Source organism: Meleagris gallopavo, chromosome 1 (assembly GCF_905368555.1).
Source record: "Meleagris gallopavo chromosome 1, MGAL_WU_HG_1.1, whole genome shotgun sequence".
NCBI classification, from domain to species: domain Eukaryota; kingdom Metazoa; phylum Chordata; class Aves; order Galliformes; family Phasianidae; genus Meleagris; species Meleagris gallopavo.
In genome coordinates, this window is record NC_139404.1 from 15,434,610 (window position 1) to 15,458,025 (window position 23,416).

At 41.6% G+C, this 23,416-nt stretch overlaps 1 protein-coding gene across 6 annotated transcripts in view; it reads right to left on the minus strand.

Moving 5' to 3' along the window:
* The window catches only part of CELSR1 (cadherin EGF LAG seven-pass G-type receptor 1), a 160,137-nt gene that overhangs the window by 19,528 nt on the left and 117,193 nt on the right, over window positions 1-23,416 (minus strand). For 4 of the 6 annotated variants that reach the window (XM_085217631.1, XM_085217625.1, XM_085217629.1 and 1 more), the window contains exons 10-24: window positions 22,901-23,086; window positions 22,471-22,584; window positions 21,943-22,117; window positions 21,024-21,165; window positions 19,115-19,235; window positions 17,734-17,917; window positions 17,110-17,211; window positions 15,173-15,267; window positions 13,822-14,031; window positions 11,016-11,199; window positions 8,142-8,285; window positions 6,830-7,031; window positions 6,356-6,523; window positions 3,816-3,942; window positions 3,109-3,309 (exon numbers count right to left, since the gene is read on the minus strand). In XM_085217631.1, the coding sequence (XP_085073757.1) occupies window positions 3,109-3,309; window positions 3,816-3,942; window positions 6,356-6,523; window positions 6,830-7,031; window positions 8,142-8,285; window positions 11,016-11,199; window positions 13,822-14,031; window positions 15,173-15,267; window positions 17,110-17,211; window positions 17,734-17,917; window positions 19,115-19,235; window positions 21,024-21,165; window positions 21,943-22,117; window positions 22,471-22,584; window positions 22,901-23,086 (2,355 nt within the window). The remainder of the gene's footprint in view (window positions 1-3,108; window positions 3,310-3,815; window positions 3,943-6,355; window positions 6,524-6,829; window positions 7,032-8,141; window positions 8,286-11,015; window positions 11,200-13,821; window positions 14,032-15,172; window positions 15,268-17,109; window positions 17,212-17,733; window positions 17,918-19,114; window positions 19,236-21,023; window positions 21,166-21,942; window positions 22,118-22,470; window positions 22,585-22,900; window positions 23,087-23,416) is intronic. The other 2 variants (XM_085217622.1, XM_085217640.1) reach the window with 1 other exon arrangement.

Consider the following 23,416-nt stretch of genomic DNA (forward strand, 5'->3'; position numbering starts at 1 on the left):
GAGTAAACTGGCAGCTGAAGTCAACTTTGTGATAAAAATGGCCATTCTGAACTCTCAGAGCTTCACAGATCTATATTTTTGCAATATCTGTCAACCAAGTTTTCCTCCCAACTGAAGGGCTTGATGACTGAAAATAAGAATGACCACAAGCATCCTACAGCCAAGGCAAAATCTGTCCCATTAACTCTATTCATTTGCTTGTTTGAGAAGCAAAGCAAAGGACTTTGCCAAGGATTTGTTGATAAGCTTGTGTTAGAGCACTTTGAATAACCACATGATTTTTGTTTCAAAATATTTTACACCGTGCTTTTTTGGGGGCACTGTCCCTGCCTTCTGATTGATTTCAGTGTGACATTTTAGTGTTCTTGCATGGCATAATGCTCAGAACCACAACTTAAGACTTCCCTGCTCAACTTTACTGAGGATTTTATATTATGATCGCCAGCTTTCTGGATTCACTTACTGTATAAGCTCTATTACAACGTCAAGTGTTATTGAAAAAATGTCTCACCAAATAAAAGGCCTTTCTTCCCTCTATGTAAATGGGGATTTTTTGTTTCTACTGGCACATGTACATGAATAGACTCTTGCCCTGAGCATTACCTTTTTCAGGTAAGAAAAAAGAAGTAAATAAATCACTTTCCATCAATTGTCCAGGGAAAGATTAAAACCTCACCCAGAAATGTGACTGTTAATTCACAGAAACCCATAAAAGCCAGGCTGGGTGCCAAGCAGCACAGCATTATTTGTGCTCCAGCATTCCTTCCCTCTTTACGTTCATCAGTGCATGACTCGTTAGACAACTCTCATTCCATACAGACAGATGAATAATTGTCTCAAGTAGACATGGCTTACGACCCTCCTACCTTCTCAGATTGACTGGGTAGGCTGTAAGGAGCGGCTTCCTGCTCTATGAAATGCATTCTGCAACTTAAAAGATTTTCATAAGTGGGTTAAGGGTTTGGGCTGTTTCACTGAGCCCTGGTAACAGCACAGGACAGGACTGCAGCCCTGAAGACTAAAAATGGGAAGCAGCAGAAGAGAACAATCTGGCAAAGTACAACCAGTAGTAGTTGTGGCATTGCTAAAGTAAACCATTTTACTGCTCTTATAAGCATTCACTTGGTGCTCCATGATAGTACAACAGGCATGTGGAATGAGAAGCCATCTCTCACTACCTGAGTTTTGTAAGGTGCTGCAGACATCTAGGCTCGTCCCTCTGCTCCACAGTATTCACATCAGAGAACTGAGTAAACTCCTTGCTAGTGAAATACAGTGAAAAATGAGTGCTGTGCTCAAGAAGGCATGAGAAAGGTCAAGTTACACAGAATGCTGATGATCAATTGGCCAGGTGAGTTCATGTGAGAAACAATTATTTTAATATGCAAACTCATATATTATGAGACGAAGACAATGCAGGTCACACATGATGTGAACCATATCTGAGGGTAGGTCACTGTGAAAGTCCTCTCCACAACAGTAGCTGAGGGACTGGAGTTGGGATAGAGGGGAAAATCAGAATATGGGACTGGAAATGGCACTGTGAGATGGAAAGTTCAGTCCAGTTTAGCGCTGACAGTTTTCCAAAAGGTAAAATGGGGGAAGAAAGCCCTGAAAAAAGGCATCAGAGTGATACGAATCTTAGAAACAGGAAATCAAGCTGTTCATTTTTACGTAGTTTTCTAAGTGAAATACTGTTGAATACAGGGCTCTAGGGAAGACAAGTCTTTCAAATTTATTATGACAAGGGCTCAACAGCATCCAGTTACCAGAAGCTGAAATTAGACAAAATCTGATAGCACAGAATCACAGAATCATTTGAAATGAAAGGAACCCTTGAAGTTCATCTAGTTCAACTTCCCTGCAATGCACAGGGACACCTACAGCTCCATCAGATGCTCAGAGCCCCATCCAGCCTGACTTTGAATGTCTCCAGGGATGGGCTTCTACTCCCTCTCTGGGCAACCTGTTCCAGTGCCTCACTACTCTTACTGAAAAAAACTTCTTTTTCACAACCCATCTAAATCTCCCCTCTTTTAGTTTGAAACCATTTCCTTTTGTCCTATCACAACAGGCTCTGCTAAAGAGCCTGTCCCCTTCTTTCTTACAGCCCCTCTTTGAATAATGAAAGGCCTTTCTTTTCAAGATTTAGATTAAAACATGACATGTACAAAAAGGATTTCTAGAAGATATATTTTCTTTAGAGTGTTCAGATAATCCCTGTGCTAAAATTCTGATTCTTTATATATGTTAAGGACAAACTTTTTATTGCATATCATCTCCCATTTGTCTGCTGTCCATTTGGTAAAGGAGGATGAGAAGCTTGGGCCACTTGCCTGTTTGTCTGCGTGGTAACCACGACTTTTGAGATGAGCACTACTAAGAATTAAGAGCAATATTACATATAGCACTACAGAGCTAAAATAGCAATGAAGTTCTAGACACAGCATACATATACTCTGTATTGCATACTCAGTCCATTCATGGCTTATATTTCTTGACATGCACAACGCTGGAGGTGTATGCACTAAGCTTTGGCAACAGGTATGATGGACTGAAGCCAGGGGTCACCGTGGCTGGGGAGCACAAAGCAAAGTGACAGGTTTCCTACTGACTGTTGAGTGTGACAAGCTGTCCCATGCTGGCAAGTGGCTTCTTCAGAACAGCATGGCATGCAACATGCACTGAACATCTGCACAGTAGTGCACTGCTGATAAACTACCAGTCAACACTAAAAGCCATTTAGGCTTGTGGGGTACCTGCTGCAGGAGAAACTGGAGAATCTCCTACTGAACAGACAAAGCAAGACAGAATGCTTACTGATGGAAAGGAAGGAAGAAACTGGAATTCAGGATTCGCTCCTGGGATAAGCTTTCAACAGAACTGCTGTCATTTTTTTTGAAAATAACATCAGATCTATTTCCTAGAATTGGTATTCATCATAAACAATACAATAGAATACATTCATTCTGACATTTAAACAACGTTTAGGCCAAGCAGAAGTAGAAAGAAGAGAAAGTGAAACAGACAGGAGCAGATAAAAGTCACAATATGAGCCCCTGATTTAAATTCTGACAACTCTCGCAGTAAGGAAGAAGTAACTCTTACCGGGTTTTCGGTTTGGTTGATTCCAATGAGGAAGACAAGCTCGGAGAAGAAAAGGGCAGAAACCAGGTTCTTGTGGATGCTGTGCAAGTTGGACCGCAGTGTGCGGATCAGAACCAGCAGGATGAAAGTAATCAGCAAAGCCACCAGTGAGATGGAAACAGTTGTGTAAGTGACAATCTTCAGAGGAAGAACATCCCCATTCTGCAGGAAGAGAGATTGACAGAACTTCTGAGTTTTTTCTTTCTTTTCTTCCAATCAGACCTACTACTCGGAAAGCCAATGCTTTCATTACTACTGAATCAGTGCAAAGATTTGCTTTGAACCAAGAGGAGTGGGTGATGCCACCTCTTGAGTCACTCAACATTTTGCATGGGCAGCATCCAGAAGGAGCAGGGAGCTAAGTGGGAATCTTAGCGTCAGGACTGCCCCTCTTAAGGTTGTTCTGAAATGCTAAAAAACCTGTGGAGCTTGTGTCCTTGTTCCTGCTGTTGTAGTTCTACACATACCTAATATCAAGCGGTGCCACAACTAATATGTATCTATAATCCCCGTTTCACTCCCTTCTCTGCATGGCCTTCTGCAGCACGGACTAGCACACACATGCATTGCTGGCTATGTCATGCAACAACCAGTTAGCTCCAAAGCTCCTTGAAGGCCCTTGAAGACCAAAACCCATCCCACTGAGGCACAAGCCTGGGATCACCCACCTCCCGTTTTGAAATGTCCATCAGGACAGCAAAGCTGGTCAAATGGTTGCACTGGCAGGCAATATGGCTCTGGTTTCTGGAATACAGCTCACATCCTCTGGAAGACCAGGCACCTGTTCCGCCAATCCTGCAGGGAAAAAAGGCATCTATGGGAGCCATCCTCAGATCTCACCCTCAGCTCTTGCTGCCACTGCCCTCCAAGACGGCTCTCACTCCACAAACAGAGAGGACTGTATGTATCAAGACAGAAATATTTAGAGTGGTCACCTGCCTGACAATATAAACAACTTAAAAAGCCCTGAGTTGAAGTATTGCTCGCCGGCTGTTGTGGCTTTGCAACAACCTGTTTTGAGTTAAAAATAATTTTTAGAAGTCCTCATTTTGTGCAGTGATCATACAAGCAATATGGGGAAGTGACTGCATAGAGCAAACTGGCCATAGCAAGAGTATGAGGTAAAAAATACCAAAACCACAGGGACATGTTTTTCAGCCATCTCTATTTCTCTACACTTAGTAAAGATCTCATGTGAAATATATTTCAGCAGAAGTATGACTTCATCCCTATATTCCTCTAGAAAGTAGACAAGAAAAGTTAAAAACAGGAGATAATATTTTATATTAGGAAATGTCTTGTATTAGAATAGCATAATGGAGGAACTGTTCCCTTAAAAATTCTACCCTATTAAGCCTTGTCTAACTCCAGAAAAGATTTTATATTAATTATTCTATCCTGAAGTTAATGAGTAATAAAAATTCTTTTATAATTATTGAAAAGAGTTTTTCTCTTCAAGAGATTGCACAGGTGATCTTTTACATTCAAAAATGAAACATTTGTTAAACAGTTTTAATATCCCTTTCTCTTGAAAAGTACTCACATTTTAGAAAAGCCCTTTTATTACGTTTAGAAGTTCCTTTATAATTGTGGCTGTAGGAAAATGTAATAGACAGTAATGCCATTGAAGTTGCCAGCAAATAGCAAATGGATGAATCATGTTAGAGCTAATGAGTTACTCAAGCCCATATAATGTTTAAAAATTTATGAGAAAGGGACTTGCCATTTCCTCATAATTGGCAGAATCATCTGTATGTAGAAGCAAATAGCACATCAAGAAATTTCTTATCTAAGCTTTGTGCTGATACAATCTCAGACTACTTTACAAGCAGGCAAGTGGAGTAGTTTATTATTGGTAACAAAATAGATTTCTGTTTGCCTGCTTGATCCTTTTAATGATATAATCTCCATAAGCTTTTGACTAGGAGGCAAACATTTCCTAGGTTAACTTGCTCTTCTATTTCCAACACAGGACATATCTTTCCGTGGATTTTTCCATAGGTTTACAGGAATTTTGGGGTCATTAGAAAATGAGTAACAGCTATTCCTCTTCCTGTGGGCTGACAATACCATCCTTCTCCTATATACCCAGTTTCATGGTTATATATTACATATATATGTAATACTTAAAAATATAACGAAATCTTAATTTGACAAACGTGTAGCTATCATAGAATGGCTTGGGTTGGAAGGGACCTCGAGGATCATCAAGGATTGCTATCTCTCAATACACTTTCTTTTGTTTTATCAATACTCCAGAAGTATCTCTAGCAGGACTGCGCTGCTTCCACAATTGTGAACACCTCAACAAAAGACACGAGTATACAGAATCCTTCAATTTCTCCAGATCTTCACCTAAATTAACCATAATTGAATATTTTGTCTTCTCCCTCATACTCTTCTCCTAGATTCATCCTCTGCTTATGCTCCCTGTCCTGTACTGTCTGTTTTCTAATAACAGCAAGAGGTCTAAGGTCCCAAAGAAGTACTTCTTTCCCTCCATTTTTTCACTAAAACAAATGAAAAAGGATATATAATAGATGGTGGAAGGAAAGGCAAGTCATTTCTTATCAGTGCCACTTTCTTTGAGTTGACTTCTGATTCAAAAATGATTTCTGAGATTTAAGTCTTAACATTTTATCTCCTTTTTTACAACAATAGCTTTTTTATTTATTTTTTGCACTAGTTCTGTCTGAGGCATCAGTGATTGCTGCCTGCTTGCCTTGCACTCTGTCCACAGTCACTAGCAAGTGATGGGAGAAGACGCAGCCCATAAAATAACTGAATAGTCTTCTGAAGATGCGCTCCTAAGAAGAGGACATGGAGCAATAAGAGTCCTGACTAAGAGACCTCAGGTGAATCACAAATCCAGGCAGTAGAGCTAGATTACATTTGCGTAGTTGTACATGTGCAGGCAAAAAGAATGGGTAAACAGATGGAGATTGTGAGATTTATTACTCTTGGATAATACCGCATAAAGACATAGTGGCACTCTATCTGTAACCACGAGGCTAGGCATTGTTTGAAGAGATCTGATGATTGTTTTTTACTGTTCTCAGGTAACGGGAAGTGAGTACTTGGCTCCACCAGGAACTATATGCCAGTTGAGTAAACTGAGTGAAAAAAGTTCTCCCTCCAGAATTACCCTCCTAGTTCTCTTCTACCAAAACAGATGCCATGCTCAGCCCTAAAGAAGGCAGAGACATACATGATGGAGTGATTCCAGAAGACACAGACAGGCTTTGTTCTTTCCTCTGTTTCCAGCATGGCATACTCCACTATGATGGGCTTTTCCACCAGGTTGGGAGGAAGCTCCCCGTCACTGTGAATGGCTGTGCTCACCACAGGTGTATTAATAATTGGGCGATTTGGTAACCTGCAGAAGGAGAAAAACAAAAATGATCTAGATGTTAAAATGCAAAGCACAGATTTAGCGGATAGAAGATTTCCAGAAGATTCAACTCAGAACACGAGGCAGATGTACCACCAGCCTTCCACACAGCCAAGCTTCGAAGGCTCTACTCTTGCAGTTATTTTCCCACAGTGTGCCAGAGGAGTACAGGAGAGAGCACAACTGTAGCACATATGACTTTTGTTTGGTATAAAAGAGCTGAGCCACCCCTGCATGGAAGAAGCATGTGGAAAGGGATCTGCACAATTCATAGAAAGGTTGAACTCTCACCTCAGGCTCCTTCGGTCAGGATCATAGTTTTCGGGCAGGAGATGTCCTAGGGACCGGTATATAATGACCATGGCAACAGTATGATGGGTAGAGTCATCAGGGTGCCGCTTTCTTCTCTTTGTAAATATACTCTCAGGGCTTCGTGCATCACTGTTCACCTTAGAGGATAATTTTTGATTTGAAGGCCTCATTGTAGGTACTGCTAAGAAATTAACACAAATATTAAACTCTTTCCATGCAACATCAAAGCTACCATTTAAACTGGTGATTTTGCTTTGCAAAGATGTAGAAATATTTCTGTTGCCCTAAGTTCACAGCACTGAGCATGCTTCTAGTGAAACATTTTGAATGAAGTTTTAGCACATTTCATAGTTATAAAGCTGATAATTAAATAACCACTGAATCATGAATAACCATTTAGTCCAGCTAGAAAATAAGGAATTTCTACACTAGTGGATCCATAAGTGCATAAATGATCTGTGCATGATATAAGGAGAAAGTTAAAACAATATCCATGTTATTACTTTGCATGCATTTATGGTAAAGCTAGAGATAGCTGTGAGTACAATTGGTCACACAGGAATCTCTATGCTCATTCTTTCATACAATAAGCTTCCAGTTTTGGCAAGTATCTCTTAACATTCACATTCCTTCTTCCTTAGAGAAAAGATATAAGGCACATGCAGGTGTCTTATTTCTGAGGAAAAAGCCATACAGAGAGATACACAAGCTTATTGGTTATTGTGTATTATTTTCAAAAGTGCTATTATTTCCCCATTCCAAGGACATTCAGTCATGGTATTTGTATAGTTACTGTCTAATTTACTCTCTCAGCCCTTGCTTAAGGTAAGCCACAGTTTCCTCTCAGCCATCTTCTGGGTACTCCAGAGCTATGAAAGGCCCATGGCTCCCCAGCGTGCCTCCCATTTCCTTGCCCATCTCAAGGTCTTTCAAGGCCCAGCTCTCGGGCTGCAATGGGACTGTTCTGCTCCCAGACTGGGATCCCACACTCCCTCCTTCCATCCCTGCAGGGCCCAGGAGAGGGTGGCTGCAGGGGAACAGCTTGGTGGGAACAGCACACTTCTCTGGTTGACACAGGATTGAGGGACCTGACAGACAGGTACAGCCAGTTACACAGCCCCTGGCAGGCAGAAGGCCTCTGAGGTATGCACAGCTGCTCCAACCCAAAATAATGCTTGCTTGTGCAGGTGATCATCGTACTCTCACCCTAGTATCGTTCTGCTTCACAAGGATCAATAACACGTCCTTGGGAGCGAGTCAAAACTTCCCTCCAAATGTCATCAGGTTTTACCTTTCCTGTCTGAAGGTCTGAACAGAGTATCCGGGAAGATAACAGATGTTTCCAAATCTTTCGGATAATCCTCCTTAATCTCATGAAATCGTGGTATTCTAGCTCCCGTAAAATTAGACTTGTCAAAGATGTCAACAGCAATAACTAGAGAAAAAAAGTTTCCCATAAAATTAAGTTTAATTCATTCAAATATGATATTGAAACAAAACAAAACATGACTGGATGGTTAAAACATCTGCACAACACAGAGAAGAAATGTAAACCCTCAAATACAAAGTCAAATCACAGAATCACCAAGGTTGGAAAAGACCTTCAAGATCATCCAGTTCAACTATCCACCTATCACCAATAGTAGTCACTAAACCATGTCCCTCAACACAAAATCCAAATGTTCTTTGAACTCCTCCAGGGTCGGTGACTCCACCACCTCCCTGGGCAGCCCATTCCAGTGCTTGACCACTCTGTCAGAAAAGCAGTATTTCCTAACGTCCAGCTTAAATCTCCCCTGGCACAAATCTAATTTCTCTCCATGAATACCTTAAATGGCAGCTAAAAGTCTGTGTTTCAGCACTGATACAGTTAGGAGACCACACGTCAATAAGGACTGGGGAGGCAATGGAAAGGCATTTGCAACGCAGTATTCATACTGAGAAAACAGTACCACATACTTGGGAAATAAGAGTGTTGTGTTCCAATTTCAGACTTGTTTCCGTAGGGAAGGCCAAACCTGCTGCTTCAGAAATATGTATTTTCTCTATCAGCTTAGTTGATGTTGCATGTTAAAGAAAATAACCTGGATTTTACCCAGGAATACTCCCTAGTCCTCTAGCTCTCTTCCTTCTGTGCTAACAGTTACTCCCTGGCTCACCTCATCAGCTCTGCCTGTTGTCTAACTGCCAAAATATTTAAAAGCAGCTGAGTTGGCTTGAACTTTCCCATTTATGAAAAGTCACTGAGTGCCAATTTAGATGTTATAATAAAAGTGAGAAGCTGGAAGTCCTGGGGGTAACCTTACACTGAAAGCTGTGATCTGCAGCAAGTTTCTATATGAAGAAATATCCAAGTTAAGATCTGCAAATTCCAATTCCTTTTCCAGCCACTAAATAACATGCAGATGAACCATTAGGAAACTCCATTAATGCCACATTCACCTGGAAAAATTGTTCAAAAGAAAACAGACCTCTTTCAGCACAGTTGCCTCTTCCCTCCCAAGCTCTTGACTTTTTTACTCAGGAAGAGCTGGTCTGAAAATCAGGGTTTACAACCTGCAAAAAATTCTGGGCTTTGTTTTTTATCTTAGTTAAAACACTGTACATACATTTTTCGGAATGTGAAGATAAAAATATTTTGATTCTGATATTCCTAAATCAAAAGGAAAACTTTAGCTTTGGTCTATTAAAGAGAATCAAAAATATTTCGGTTTGTCTCAGCTCAACAATAATCTTTTTCCACTGGAGCCAATGCAGGACTCTGTAGAATCACAGAATCCTTAGAGTTGAAAGGGACCCCTGAAAGTTATCTACTACTTCTCTGCAATAAACAGGGACAGCAGAGCTATGTCAGGTTGCCCAGGGCCTGATCCGGCCTTGCCTTGAAAGTCTCCATGGAAGGGGCATCCACCACAACTCTGTGCAACCTGTTCCAGTGCCTTATCATTCTCACTATAAAATACTTCTTCTTTATATCTAACATAAATCTAACCTCTTTAAGCTCAAAACTACTTCCCCTTGTTCTATCACAACAGATCCTGACTGCCTCATGCCTTTGCTTTCCTCTGGAAGCTGGAGCTTCCCATACTGAACTCTCCATGCAACTGTGGACATGAAGCCTTCAGCACAAGGTCAATAGGCAGAGGTTAATATACTACTTATACCAGCTGGCTACAGTTCCCAACTGCAGTTGGGAAAAACAAGCAAGCTTTTGGGCTCATAAGCCCTTCTGCAGGTCTGAAAACATAAACTCAGGTTGATAACAATTCATATCACTAGTGAGAGAAAGAAACAGAACTGCAGAGCCACTGAAATGCTGCTTATGAAGGACCCCTGGAGGTCACCCAACCCTGCTCAGAGCAGGGCTGTTACCCTTTGTCGGGACCTGGGGAGAAAAGGAAAGAGACAGAAGACAAGAAAAAAAGAGGAAAGAGGACAACCATGACATAGTTTCCATTCTTCAGCTGCATGTGTACTGTGGTGACATCAGTGAAATACATTACAGTCCTAAACGTGCAGGAACTGCTCTGTGTTAGAGAGGGCATTTACTTGGATAGAGAGGGAAAGAGTCTTGTCATATCTGATGTTTCCCTCTTGGTTTAGACCCACAGAGGATTTAGCAGACCCCAAGGATTTTGCTCTGGTGATGGATTTTGCAAGGCTGGAGGTTGTTTGAAAGCTCAGATGGATGATTCTGAGAAAATAACTTTCAGCATATCTGGACAGGTTCCAGGGCAGTAAGGCATTCAGAGGTATATGATCAATAGCAGGGCTTTTTTTTTTTCACATCAGTAATTCTTTAAGAGGTGGTGCAGTGATTCTTCCAAAAACCCTATGCAATACACTCAACTATAGTAGGTAGACTTAAAAGGCATCATCTTTACTCACAAACTTAGTCCATTTCATCATCTATATACCACTATGGCTGCAACAAAATGCCACACAGACTAGTGGCATAGCCCACAGGGAAAGCAGGTCAGAAGTCTCCCAGGAGGCCTCCATGGCAATTGGGATCAACTGACTTGAAATGAGTGCACTGAATAGGTTAGACAACACATACCTTGTGTTTCTAAGTTGGTATTATTAAAAGCAATAGTTAGCACTTGTATCTTACACACTTTTAAAGCACTGATACAAAGCAGCATTTTTCAATATAGGTACTCACTCATGTTAGCAGCAACAATGACAAAAGGCCTCATGTAGGTTTTCTTCATGTTCTGGGCCACGTTGTTGAAATAATCCTCATAGTGCCTTAGGAGATGAGCTGTGCCACCCTCCGTTCGCTGAATCTGTTCCCACTGCTCCTTGTTGTTGGGATCCAACAGGGCACTACCCACTTTGATAATATTCTGAGAAGCAAAGGACAAGGCTAAATTATGAGGCAAAAAGAGTCCTGGATTTCAAGTGACAAACATTTTAAAAGGTTGCCATTACTGCCTCAGGGGAGAGCAAAATTAAATATTTTAATGTAGGTATGGTCTTCTAAAGCCTTATGAAAATATGTTCACCAGTTACTGACCTCGAATCCATACATATACATATATATTTTACATGAAGGAATGCCCTTCACAATTTTTATAAGCAAAGTAAGAAAAAAAAATTGGAGGCTGTAAGATAACTACCTATTTTTAACTCCTCTTTAAAAGAGGAAACATCAAGAAAATGCAGAAGGAAAATCTAATCATATTCCACAGAACTACAACATGGTTGAGGCTGGTAGGGCCCTCTGTGTTCCTCTGCCCAACCCACACCCCAGCAGGGACACCCAGAGCAGGGTGCCCAGGGCCGTGGCCAGGCAGCTTCTGGAAATCTCTAGTGAAGAGATCCACAGCCTCTGGGCAGCTGTGCCAGTGCTCAGCCACCTGCATAGCACAGAAGTGTTATTTGATGTTCATATGGAACCTCTGTGTTCCAGTTTGTGCTCACTGACTTTGTGTTCCAGTTCGTACCCATTTTCTTTCTCTACGAGAGATGTGAGAAGAAAAGCAGAGTACTTGTTATGTACCCTTAAAGAGCTCATCTAGGGAAATTAAAAAATGTGATATGCTAAAACTAAAAGAAAGTCACAGGTATAAATATGCTTGCTCCTCTTTTCTTATTTTTTTCTTAATGTAGCTGATAACTACGGCAACTTGCTTGGGAAGCATGCAAATAACACAAGCAAATATTAGCTTGCATACAGAAACTTGCATATACACATAAGAGAAGTTAGTGCACGCTGTCTTCTGCCATGTTTATGTTTTTTCAAATGGTGTTGAAAAAGTGGTCTTAAAGAGAACCTACTGCTTCTGCACTTTATCATGAGAATATTCAAAGGTATCCTGAAGGAGAATGGAAGAACAAGACTAAAAACCAGTGACAAATGACTTAAATGATAAAGGTGCTGAGCAGCATTCGATCTTAATGTAATTACTGGCTATCCTGCTGCGTCAAAACCTAAACCTAATTTTACCTAGAGATAAAATTTGAATAAATGGTGGTAAAATTTACTCACTTCAAGCTCTGTGATAGAAGAAGGAACTATCTGGACACACATAACCTTTAATTTAGAAGCAGACAGGGAAGGTGCTATATTCCCTAAGTATTCCCTGAAGTTGCAAGCTTCTATTTGGAATATAAGAGACTGCCATTATTACTGGTGCTATCTAGGAGGAGAAGCACTACACGGTTCCCCAGGAACACACTGCAGCAGAAAACACACGCTGTACTTGGTACCAGGCCTCCTCACTACCTGACAATGTTATTTATGGCTTTTTTGATCGCTTGTGCTTTTCTGGCTCCCTCCAAAAGCTACATAAGAATAAATTCCTTCTCCCCTTGTGCTCCCTCAGCCTAGGATGTAACCTCCTTTTTCTCATGAGCATTACTGATTAGTTTTCAAATTCCTGACCTAACCTAAAAATATTTAGGGAGTTCTTGAAAACATCATCTGTACGCAATTCAGTGCCAAATGCAGGGCATAATAAATTAAAGCAGAGGTTTCCAGACCACTATTTCCCAAACCACACATTAAAAAACCCAGTTCCTTCTCGAGATCTGAACTGGGAGATTCATTGACCCTAGAGCCAATAGTTAGAAGTTTATCAGCAGTTAGGAAAGAAAACATGGAATCTCTTAAATTAGGTTTTTCTAAACTGTTAAATGTTTCAGAAGTTCTTCATTGTCTGTTGGCCAAGACAATGAGGAATTTTCTCAGCCATGTTTCCTTTTGCTTCTACCTCATAGGGAGGTGTTACAGCTCCCTTACTTCATGGTGCAGCATGAGGCTCTCTGTGTTCAAGTGAAAGCCTGCCTGAGCACATCTTTCCATCACAGCTATATGTTTCCCCATGCCAAGGAGGGTGCTAATGCTTGTTCTCTAAATCTGATCAAATCCTTAGTAATAAAGGGGTATTTAATGCTTTTAGTAGCAGAAGCCCTCTGGCACTCATTTCCAATATTTGTATGTATGTATCTCAATAGTGTGGAGTTTCTTTCAGTGTATCAACTCTTTAATAGATATTGTTCAAGTGTTTCCAAGTTGAATGAAGTCAGTAGCTGGCTCAGGGTTCACTACAAATTTAAATGAAAACGATGAAATTAGACAAGTTTTCCAACATAACTGAATATAATAAACAAAGTAATACCCAGGAATAGTACATTTGATTATTTTTAAATTTGAGGAATTTTACTTTTGGTTGCTAGTATGATACTATTTAACAATGCTAGTATGATACTATTTAACAAAGCTAGTATGATACTATTTAACTATGACATATACTTGTCATGCACATCTGTATGCACACAAATATGTACAACCAGCCTTCCATTCTAAATTGAAAAGACTGACTCATTTGTGAGACAGATTAGAGCAGCTACATCATACTCACTCCTCTTTGGTCAAAGACAAATTCAATTATCAACCTTCAGTTGCCATAAAACTTCCCAAAAGAACTGCAAAGTCCCAGCATTATATACATTATCTCTTTTACCTCATTGAACTCCACGTCCCTTGTTGCTGCCAGGTCAAACCCTTGCTGCTGGCTTTCATACCGTAGGACCCGGATCATCATCTGGTAAGCTGTCCTCACATCATTGCCATACAAGCTGTGTGTGTATTTGGTGGCGTTTTGTAGCACTCTCACAATCTGTATGGTTTTGTCTCCATCCAGTATGGTCTCATTGCGGTGTAACTTCTCATTCTGAACCAGAGACATGAAGAAAATGAAGAAAGAACGAAGAAAAACATTTATTCATGTATTTATTTATTCATTCGTTCTTTTTTTCATTTATTTATTCATTCATTTATTCATTCACTCGTTTAAGGAACTCTAGCACTAAGGAGTTGTTTGATCCAAATGGTACTTTGGAGAGAAAAGCTGGATAGAACAGCTCAGTTGAAGATGTAACGCAGACTCAGAGCAGTGCAAGGGTCCAGACAGAAAGAGAGGGCGTCAAGAACTCAGTTGAAGGATGGAGACTGAGGGCCTCAAACTGGAGTCTGATTGATGATCATTTATAAAATAAAGACAGAAACTGTAGGATTTCTCAAAGAATGTAAATATTAACAATATGTTTACTAGTGCTGAGACAAATTCAGCAATAGATGGGCAATCAGAAAACAAGGTAAAACAAGAAGATCAAGAATAACCATTGTAAGTTCAAGGGAAAATTACAATGGATCAGCAGAAAAAAAAAAGATCTTTGTGCTGGATTATCACCTATGCAAATTAAAAATGTCACGAAGTCACAGACACATAATCAGTAAGGTTGAAAAAGCCCTCTAAGATCATTCAGTCCAACCATCCACCTACCACCAATATCCACATGAATATTCTCCACTGTCCTCCGTACTCACTACTGTTCCCCAGCATGAACCAGGGAACAATCACATTCGATATCAGGAAAAAGTTCTGGGCACTGGAACAGGCTGCCAGGTCAGTGGTCATGATATCGAGATGCCAAAGGTCAAGTAACACTCATTTGGACAATGCTCTCAGGCATATGGTCTGATTTTTGGTTGGTCTCATGTGGGGACAGGAGTTGGCTGGACTTGATGATCCTTGTGGTCCCTTCCAACTAAGGATATTCTATGATTCTATGACAATTTATATCAAGTGGACATTTGCACTACAGCACAAGTAGTCACTGGACACTAGCTATAGAGCATATCTCTACACTTGGCTATGGGGTAAGCAAGTATACGTGTACATATGTCAGACTTCACTAGATTAGAGAAACTGTTTGCAGATTTTGCTATGCTCCATGTGTGCATTCTTTATGTGCAAACACTGCTGTGTCCTGACAGGTTGATCATCCTAAATACAAGAAAACACAGCTTACCATGACTTTTAGATCCACGAAAGTGTTGGTGGTACAGTTGAAAAGCTCAGGAGGCAGCCAGCCCTTCTCAATGTTACAATGGCGAACTGCATTTCCTGAAGGAAACAAGAAAAATTAAACAATGTTGTGAAATGTTCCAGATAAATCTTCATGGATTTGTATTTTCAAGTTTCTTAGGAATATGAACGTATTTCACTTTCCAAACCATCATTTCTTTCTGAGAAGAGTTAAAGACTGCTGATCCTCTTGAACCATTTTCCCCAGGTTTCGGGAAGGTTTCAGGCAGACTTTGGGTCTGCCCAGCCACTCCCAGCTGTGTTACCCCAATGTTCCCTAACAAATTTGACAAATTGTTTACAACAAACATGAGAAAGACCGTGTAAATATTTATAAAACCATACCCCTGCTCAGATTTCTGTGCCATAGTCTATATGGGAAGATCACCCTGATAAATGCTATTTTCATGTCAAAATATGCTGCACACTGCCAAAATATGCATTGCACAATGCATGCAGGAGACACTTCAGGCAACGCAGATTTTATTTTGCCACTTGAAAATGGTTTGTGAACAGCTTTCTGTTTAACTTACTACCTTTTACTATTTGTTGAATCATTTCAAAACGTGGTGCTTGGCTGTGGAATCTTCAGAGTGAATTTCAAATTATCAGATTCAAGACTTAAAGTTGTGCTAATTAACTTTGGATACATGTTGTATGCGTCAAGGAGATTTAATTACTAATATCCAAACAACAGAATTATAATTGATAGAACAATACATAACTATGTTATTTCTCTTTCATGAATTTACAATTAAACTTCAGATTCCTATTAGAATATTCATTATTATAAACATTACTTTATTTGATTGTTCTATAAAATTAACTTAGTGTGCAATTCCTAAGAGTACCCCTGCCTATTAGTTGCTAGAAGAGATACTGGCATCACCCACAGGAACAGAGCATATATAGTGAGAAAATTTATTTTAATTCCACTTCATAGTGTTTATCAATCAAAATACTCTCTAATTAAAAAATTCATATTCTAAAATCCTTAGAAGCGGGGCTGGGGTTACCATGAGTCTTTTGCACACCTATAGGGATGGACCTCCTAACAATATATGGAAGACTTACACAGTCCTTTGTAACTCATGGAACCAAAAGACTGCCCACAGCAGGTAAGAATACCTGGCTCTAGAAATGAGACGGAGGCTTTGTTTCCCATGGAACAGCCTTCAGAAGAGACTGTGGACTTGTTTTCAAAAACCTGCTTTTCAAAAATGTTTAAGATAAACATTTTTGGGGACACATGAAAAAAACAGATTGCTGTTCTTTCACAGCATAAAATAACACAGCTCATGTGCTGGTAAAATAGGTTTTCCAGCCACATTAATTATGAGACATCTGATGGAAAACTGTGAGCTCCGTTGTACCTCTTTGCTTTGCTGCCTGCAATGCCAGTGAAGTGACTGCCATGTAAACGGACCTCATTTTATCTTTGCCCCCAGGAGCTGCATTACTGGAGACTGTGTGTAAGTCTCCAGAAACTCGGAGTTACCTGTGTAAGGAGTGCTTGAGCAACAGAAACCACAAAATTGGACAGTGCCTTTCTGAAAATGTAGATACAAAATTTCTGCTCTTTACATGTGTTTGTCTGCTATTATCTCAAATTTACTGTAACAGTTCTTTCATGCTGAACAACCTCTGAGCACCATGATGGAGCTGTAAGTGTTCCTGTTTATTGCAGGAGAGTTGGAATAGACAGCCTTTAAGGGTCCCTTCCAATTCAAATGATTCTATGATTCTTATTGTAATCTGTCATTCCCTATATATATATATACATTTTTTTTTATTATTATTTTTTTCTGCTGTTCCCCACCCCTCCAACCTCCCCTCCAGGCATGTAGATGAGACAGTTAACGTTTTATCTAGGGAACTTACCCACGGATCCCTTTGGACACGGCACAGCAGCTGGCTGGCCAAACTTGGTCTGCGGCCACCAAATGCCAGCCTCAAAAGCTTTGGGACACCCGTTATAAATTACTGAAAGCAGAAAAAGAAAGGATGCAATTTTTCAGATGAGGTAAAGTCACAGAGGAGCAAGGAGACACTGCAGCCTGCCAAAGGACCTTCCGGCCATTCCCAAAGCTTGCCAGGATCCCTGCTCTCTGCAGCACTTCCCAGGCTGTGACCCATCTCCTGCTCCTTGCTCAGCAGCATGGTCAGACAGGTATGGGCAAAGGAGAGCTCAGGATGATTATGGGGCTCTGCACCTTAGTTCTGTTATCTCTGTCCACTCCTTTCTTGTGGGAAAGCCTTTCCCTGCTGTTTCACCCACACGCTGCAGCTCAATGATTGCTGCAGCAGCTTTATGCTGATGGCAGGAGGAAGGTGGGTGAGCGGACAGGCAGGGCAAGAGAGGCAGGGAGGAGAAACAGAGGGCATCTGAAGCGTGGCACAGGACATGCATCGGATCACACGCCCCTCTCTCCCCACACCCCATCTCCCCACTGCCACCAGATCCTACACCCCCACTGCTGGGCAGTGTGTCTGGCCAGGCCGTACCTTCGCAGCCCCTGGCGGTGACCTCAGCGAAGGGGTTGTCGCAGCGGTTGCACTGCCGCCCGATGACACCAGGCTTGCAGGGACACTGTCCTGTCTCCATGTCACAGGAGCGCGTGTGGGAGCCGGAGGGGAAGCAGTCACAGGGGTAGCAGGTGTCACTGCTCTGAGGCCGGTAGTAATTGGCCTGGAGAAACAGAAATGGACAGGCAATGAGGTGCTTTACTTCTATGCCAAATCACTTGTGTTTTGTGCTCGGAAATCCTGCTGTTGGAGCAGCGCAAAACGGTTCACTGAGCACAGCACTGGATAATGATATTGCAATTAATAGAAAACATAAAGTTTGATCATTCTTTTTGCTAACCCCCAGTTAGCTTACTGCATTAGGCAGGCTGAGCATGGCAGGGCTGCTGGGCTGCCTGGGGTTGCAGACCCACGGCTCAACCACTGTTTGTAGTGGGGCCCAGACCTCTTGTGTACCTGCTGCTGCTGCCCAGAAAGCACATTCTTGGAGGATTTGCAGTTTTCTCTGTTACGCAATTTGACTCTTGTCTAGCTCAGACAAGCCTGTAAGAAAACCTCTTGTACCGTCCATTTTTGCTGTATGTACGGTGTGGAGGGAAACCAATGATCACATATTCAAATTGCATCTGCAAACACTTTTGATCTGAGGCATTATGTGATTATATGAGACAATGAAGTGGGCACCCCACTGACTTGATTTAATGCAACAATTGCTGTGTGTCCTGCTGGCATTTAGGAAATAAGTGCCGGGCCAGATTCGCTGCTGCTGGTTCAAACAGGCAGGGCTCCTCTGAGGTCATCCCAGCCTATTGTAAAACCCTTTGTGAAAAGCCTATTGTAAAACCTCCAGGAGGGAGGCACTTCCCATCCCCTCTCAGCTTCATCCCTACAGTCTGCAACAAGGCTGGAAAGAGCTGTCCCCAAGGAAAGTGTTTAACTCCCATTTTATTCTCCACTCCTAAGCAGGTCTTCTGCTGGCCCACTGCAGAAGACAACTAGGCCATCTAGCCCAAGCTGCAGCATGGTGATCGCTGCCTGTGACACAGCAACCACCTCCAGCATTCCTCTGCACCCAGCTCTGATCTCCCCTGATAAATTGGGCTGCACTTCAGAGAGAGTACAGCCAGGCTTTCCTCCTCTCAGTTTTGCTTTCCAAAGGCAAACAAGATAAGAGCTGCACAGTATGATTTGGTGAAAGGCAGTGCCAGCAAAATGTTTGGAGTAAACATTAACCATACTGTGCACATAAAGGATATAAAGCACAACTGTGTATGCTTTGTCTTGGTTGTTGCAGTTATTAGTGATATAGTTACATTTTAAGCTAAAGAATTTTGACTTATGACTGGTTTCTTCTGCTTACCTTACAGTGGCATTCTCCATTGGTCTTATTGCAGTCTGGATCAAACCCTTTGCTAGTCTCGCAATTACAAGGACCACAGATGGGATTTCCCCACCAACCTCTGGGACAAGGCAAGTCAATCCTATAAAAGAAAACAACATCCAAAGGAAGTTCTTTTAAGCTTCCTCATAAAGGTTGGGAAAGAAGAGCTCTGAGCCAAATCTGCACTCAGCTCCATTACAGGGCATAATTATCTGTCTGCAGCAGCTACCACTTTATATCTGCCTATCTCTATATATGTAAACTGCAATAAAAAAAGATAAAGGATGTTAGTTCCATGAAAATCTAGTGGCAATGGTTCTCTAAACACTTTCAAGAACAATTCCTTTGTAAGTAGTATATATCTCTATAAGCAAATAAAAAGCTTTTTCCTTTGGGAGGGAGTACCCACGCTGCCAGGTGGTTCCTGCTCCCACCAGCCCCATTTGTGGCACCCCTGTGTCAGCACAGGTTGGGGCAGGCTGGACAGTCCGTGCCAGGCTGTGCTGATCCTCCAGCAGTCCACATCCTGTCCTTAGCAGACCCACTGCCACCAGCATGGTTTTGGAGGAGCATGGAAAGTGTGGCTGGGAACATGGAGGAGGGAACACTGGCTGCTTTGATTCAGCCTAGCTGGAAGTGCCGTGGACACTTCCATTGGCAGCACTTTGGTGAATGCTTCAATGGTACAAAAGCTGGAACCATCACTGGAGGAGGAGATTTTACAGCCCTCCTGCCTCGTGGAACAGCACAGCTAGCCAGAGTCCAATCATCAACGCACAAGCTGAAGGATAATACTTGTTTTTGCTGTTTCTTTTTCCCTTGGGTAAAATTCTAAGCAGGTTTGTCCCACAGCCATTCCAACACTAGTGCTGGCAAAGATTGCTCTGGGATGAGGCAGTCTGCACAAACCTTGACAGCTGAAAGGAAATCAAGCAAGAACTTGAAGGATGTCGCTGCCAAGGCTGCCATCAGCAATAATGCACAAAGGAATCCCTTCCCTGCTGAATATCTACAGAAAGAAAATCTGTTTGCAGCCTGTTTCAAATTCAGTGCTGAATGTTGTTTAGGGTAATTGCTGGGCTTGTAAATTTAGCTTTGTAATATGGAAGAAAAAATAAAACAACAATAATGACAGGGGACAACTTCTCCCATTGCTAGTCCAAGGGAATGAAAAATGAAAAATGAATCTGGCAACAGTGTGACCAGCATTTGCAAGCCCACACAACAGAAGGCAGAGGAAGAAGTCTGCAGTTATCAAAGGAAAGGAAACAATACCACATGAGGTATTCCTAAGCAAGTAGACAAATGAACATAATTTGCACATCATGAATGGTATTGGAATAAGAGGAGGCTGGTTGCTGAATGCTTATCTGAGACCAAGAAGCTGCTGATGAGGGAATCAGAAGGTTTCTTCCACCCACCAGCAGGGCACAGGCCTCCTTCTACATCCAGAAGATGTAGATTTTCGCCAGCCCAGGGACCAGACCCAAACTTTCAAAGCCATTTTACATGGCCAGGTCCTCTAAATGGGTGCACTGCTCTGCGTGTGTGCTGGGGGAGCTGGAGCAGAGGTGCAGAGCCAGCTCTGGCCAAGCCTACACTAAGATTCAGGTCAGACTGATGCTGTTTAACACAGCACAACCACTCTAGCCCCTGAACTGCTGGTGAAGGAAAGTGGTCTCTTGAGCGTATGGAAGTTTGCCTGCTCTCTGGGAAGAGAGCTCAAGAGCACCAAAGGGCAAGGAACCTTCAATTACCAAATACTACAAACACTTGAAGTAGAACAGGAAAGCTAACTGAAGCAGAAAATAAACTGGACTACTGCTTCCTTAGGAGGAGAGGCAGCTGGGAGAATTATGGAGCCAAAGAATGAGAATAATTCTCTTACTTGCTCTCACAGTACTGCCCATAGTAGCTCTGTCCACATTCACAGGTGTATCCATGGGATGAGCTAGGTTTATGCACGCACGTGGAGACATGCTCACACGGGTTCAGGTTACATACATCAACACAGTCTCTTCCAAAGTACCCTGGGGAGACAAAGTCATAAAATTACAGCAACCAATGTAATTTATGATTTGCTTGTCTCTAAAAGATCATCTATTTTAAGCTTACACGCTAATAAAACATCTTCAATAATCAATAGATACCCCAAGATACTGTCAAAAAAAAGGTACTCCTGCTTCTCAGCAAAAGCTAAAGTGGGCTGCTCTTTTCAACAGTCTGTTAACATGCTTGAGGCGCCCTTGTATCTTCGGTCCCCAGTTCTATAAGCAGGGCAAGTTTCACAGGTTGCTTTGTATTATCTCCCTGCACATATGAGAGGTGACTGCACCGAGTGCTGACAGCATGTCCTGGCTACATGCACTAAAACAGAGAAAACATTCAAAGTATCTTGATTAGGATGCTGGGTGTGAGACTGAAACCGAACAGCAAAAAAGGCTGGGAAAGAAAAAAAAACAAAACAAAACAGGAGGAAAAAAAACAGAAAAGAAGAGAAAGGGAAGTGCACAGAAAAAGCCCTTTGACCAGAAACTGTCTTTCTGTTTGGTTGAAACGCTGCTTAGAACAAATGATTCTTAGTCCATGCCTGCAGCCTCAATGTGGTACCACAAATCAGAGAAAGACAATACTGACTGGAAGAGGAAGAATCAGTAGATAAGCACCAAAGCAGCAGCAGGAAGTTTTCAAAGGGCTTGCAAAGTGTCCTGCTGCTGCTGCTGCTGTTTTTCTTCTGATGAGCTCATGGAGAAGTGATCCAGCTCCTATCTGCACACATGGGATGCATGGGATGGGTCAGGGGTTACCTGGGTCGCACACACAGGAGTAGCTGTCCCAGTCATCACTGCAGTAGCTGTGCTGAGGACATGGGTTGGAGTCACAGGGGTTATCCACTTCACAACCTTCCTTCACATTGATCTTGATAGCCTGTTTCATGTTTAATGTAGCTATATTTGTAGATGTCTCTCCCATTCTTACTCCCTGGTGACAAAAGACAAATATCTTTAATTTAGAGTGCTCATTCTGGATACAGTACTCTGTGTTTCACTACCACTATTAGCCTATGAGGTTACAGTTTACAGAAACATCATCTGATGAGTCAAAACCAGGTATTTTCAAATTCCAGTCTTTGACAAAATCAAAGAAGAAAAAGAGAAGGGACATTCTCCTGTGAGACTAGATTTGTACCTGGGAAAGTGCATGGACATGACTATTTGGATCCCTAGATTTTGATGGAGGAAACAGATATGTTTGGGAAAGGATGAAAAAGGAAAACCCGTATTTTCAAATGCACATTTTCTTAGAAGTTCAATATTTGCCACTACATCTCATACCTGCATACAGCCATAAAATCCCTGCTGAACAGAGACTTGGTCTCCAGAGACACCTCCCACAATGATGCTTTTCATTTTCAGTCCAGGTAGTTGATTTCCAATCTGCACAGTGCTCTGTTAAGGAAAAGAGCAGCTGATAAAATGCACTGCCATTCTCTACAACCCAGATACTTTCTCTACTGATGGAGTGCAGAAACAGCTGGCAGTAGATAACGGAAAAAATATTGAAGTGGTGAGGAGCTTGGACATTTGAATGTGACTTTTTACTGACTTGTTCATAAGATACATTATCATTAGGATTCGTAAATTAATGTAACTTCATTAGGCATCAATCACTGCAGAACATGGATCAGAGCAGAAGTATTTGTCCACAGACTCTTTGAAAAATTTTACTATGGTGCTCAGTGGCAAAGTTCTAATGCTGCTGTACCTGGTACATCCCATAGTCCAAGGACATGACAGCTAGGTACTTGATGTCTTTTCCATCTTTAGCACTCTTTAGCTCTATCAATAAATGATGCCATTCCCCATCACTGACTCGTGATTGGGTCATCTTCAAACTGGCAACCTGGGTCATGCCACTGTATACTTCAAACTGCACGTAGTTGTTCAGTATCTGTCGGGAAAAAAAGAAGTCTATTTTTTGGCATGTATTTATATTTCATGAGACAGAAGGCAAGATCACATTTTCTAAGAAAGTCTCCCCCCCAGAAGTACAATAGAAAGCAGAACACTTGCAGTAACTCTTCATATGACTTCAGGCATTCAGTTGCTAATTTTACGGAGTAGAAGAAAGGCAACAGAGACATATTCTTTGCATTTGTATTAATGCACACTACTAAGTTTGTTAAGAAGAAAAATATCTTAAGCCTCAGAATATGAATTTTAGAGTGATATAAGGATGATTAAAATAATAAAGAAGTCATTTGTATTTATTGATGTGCAC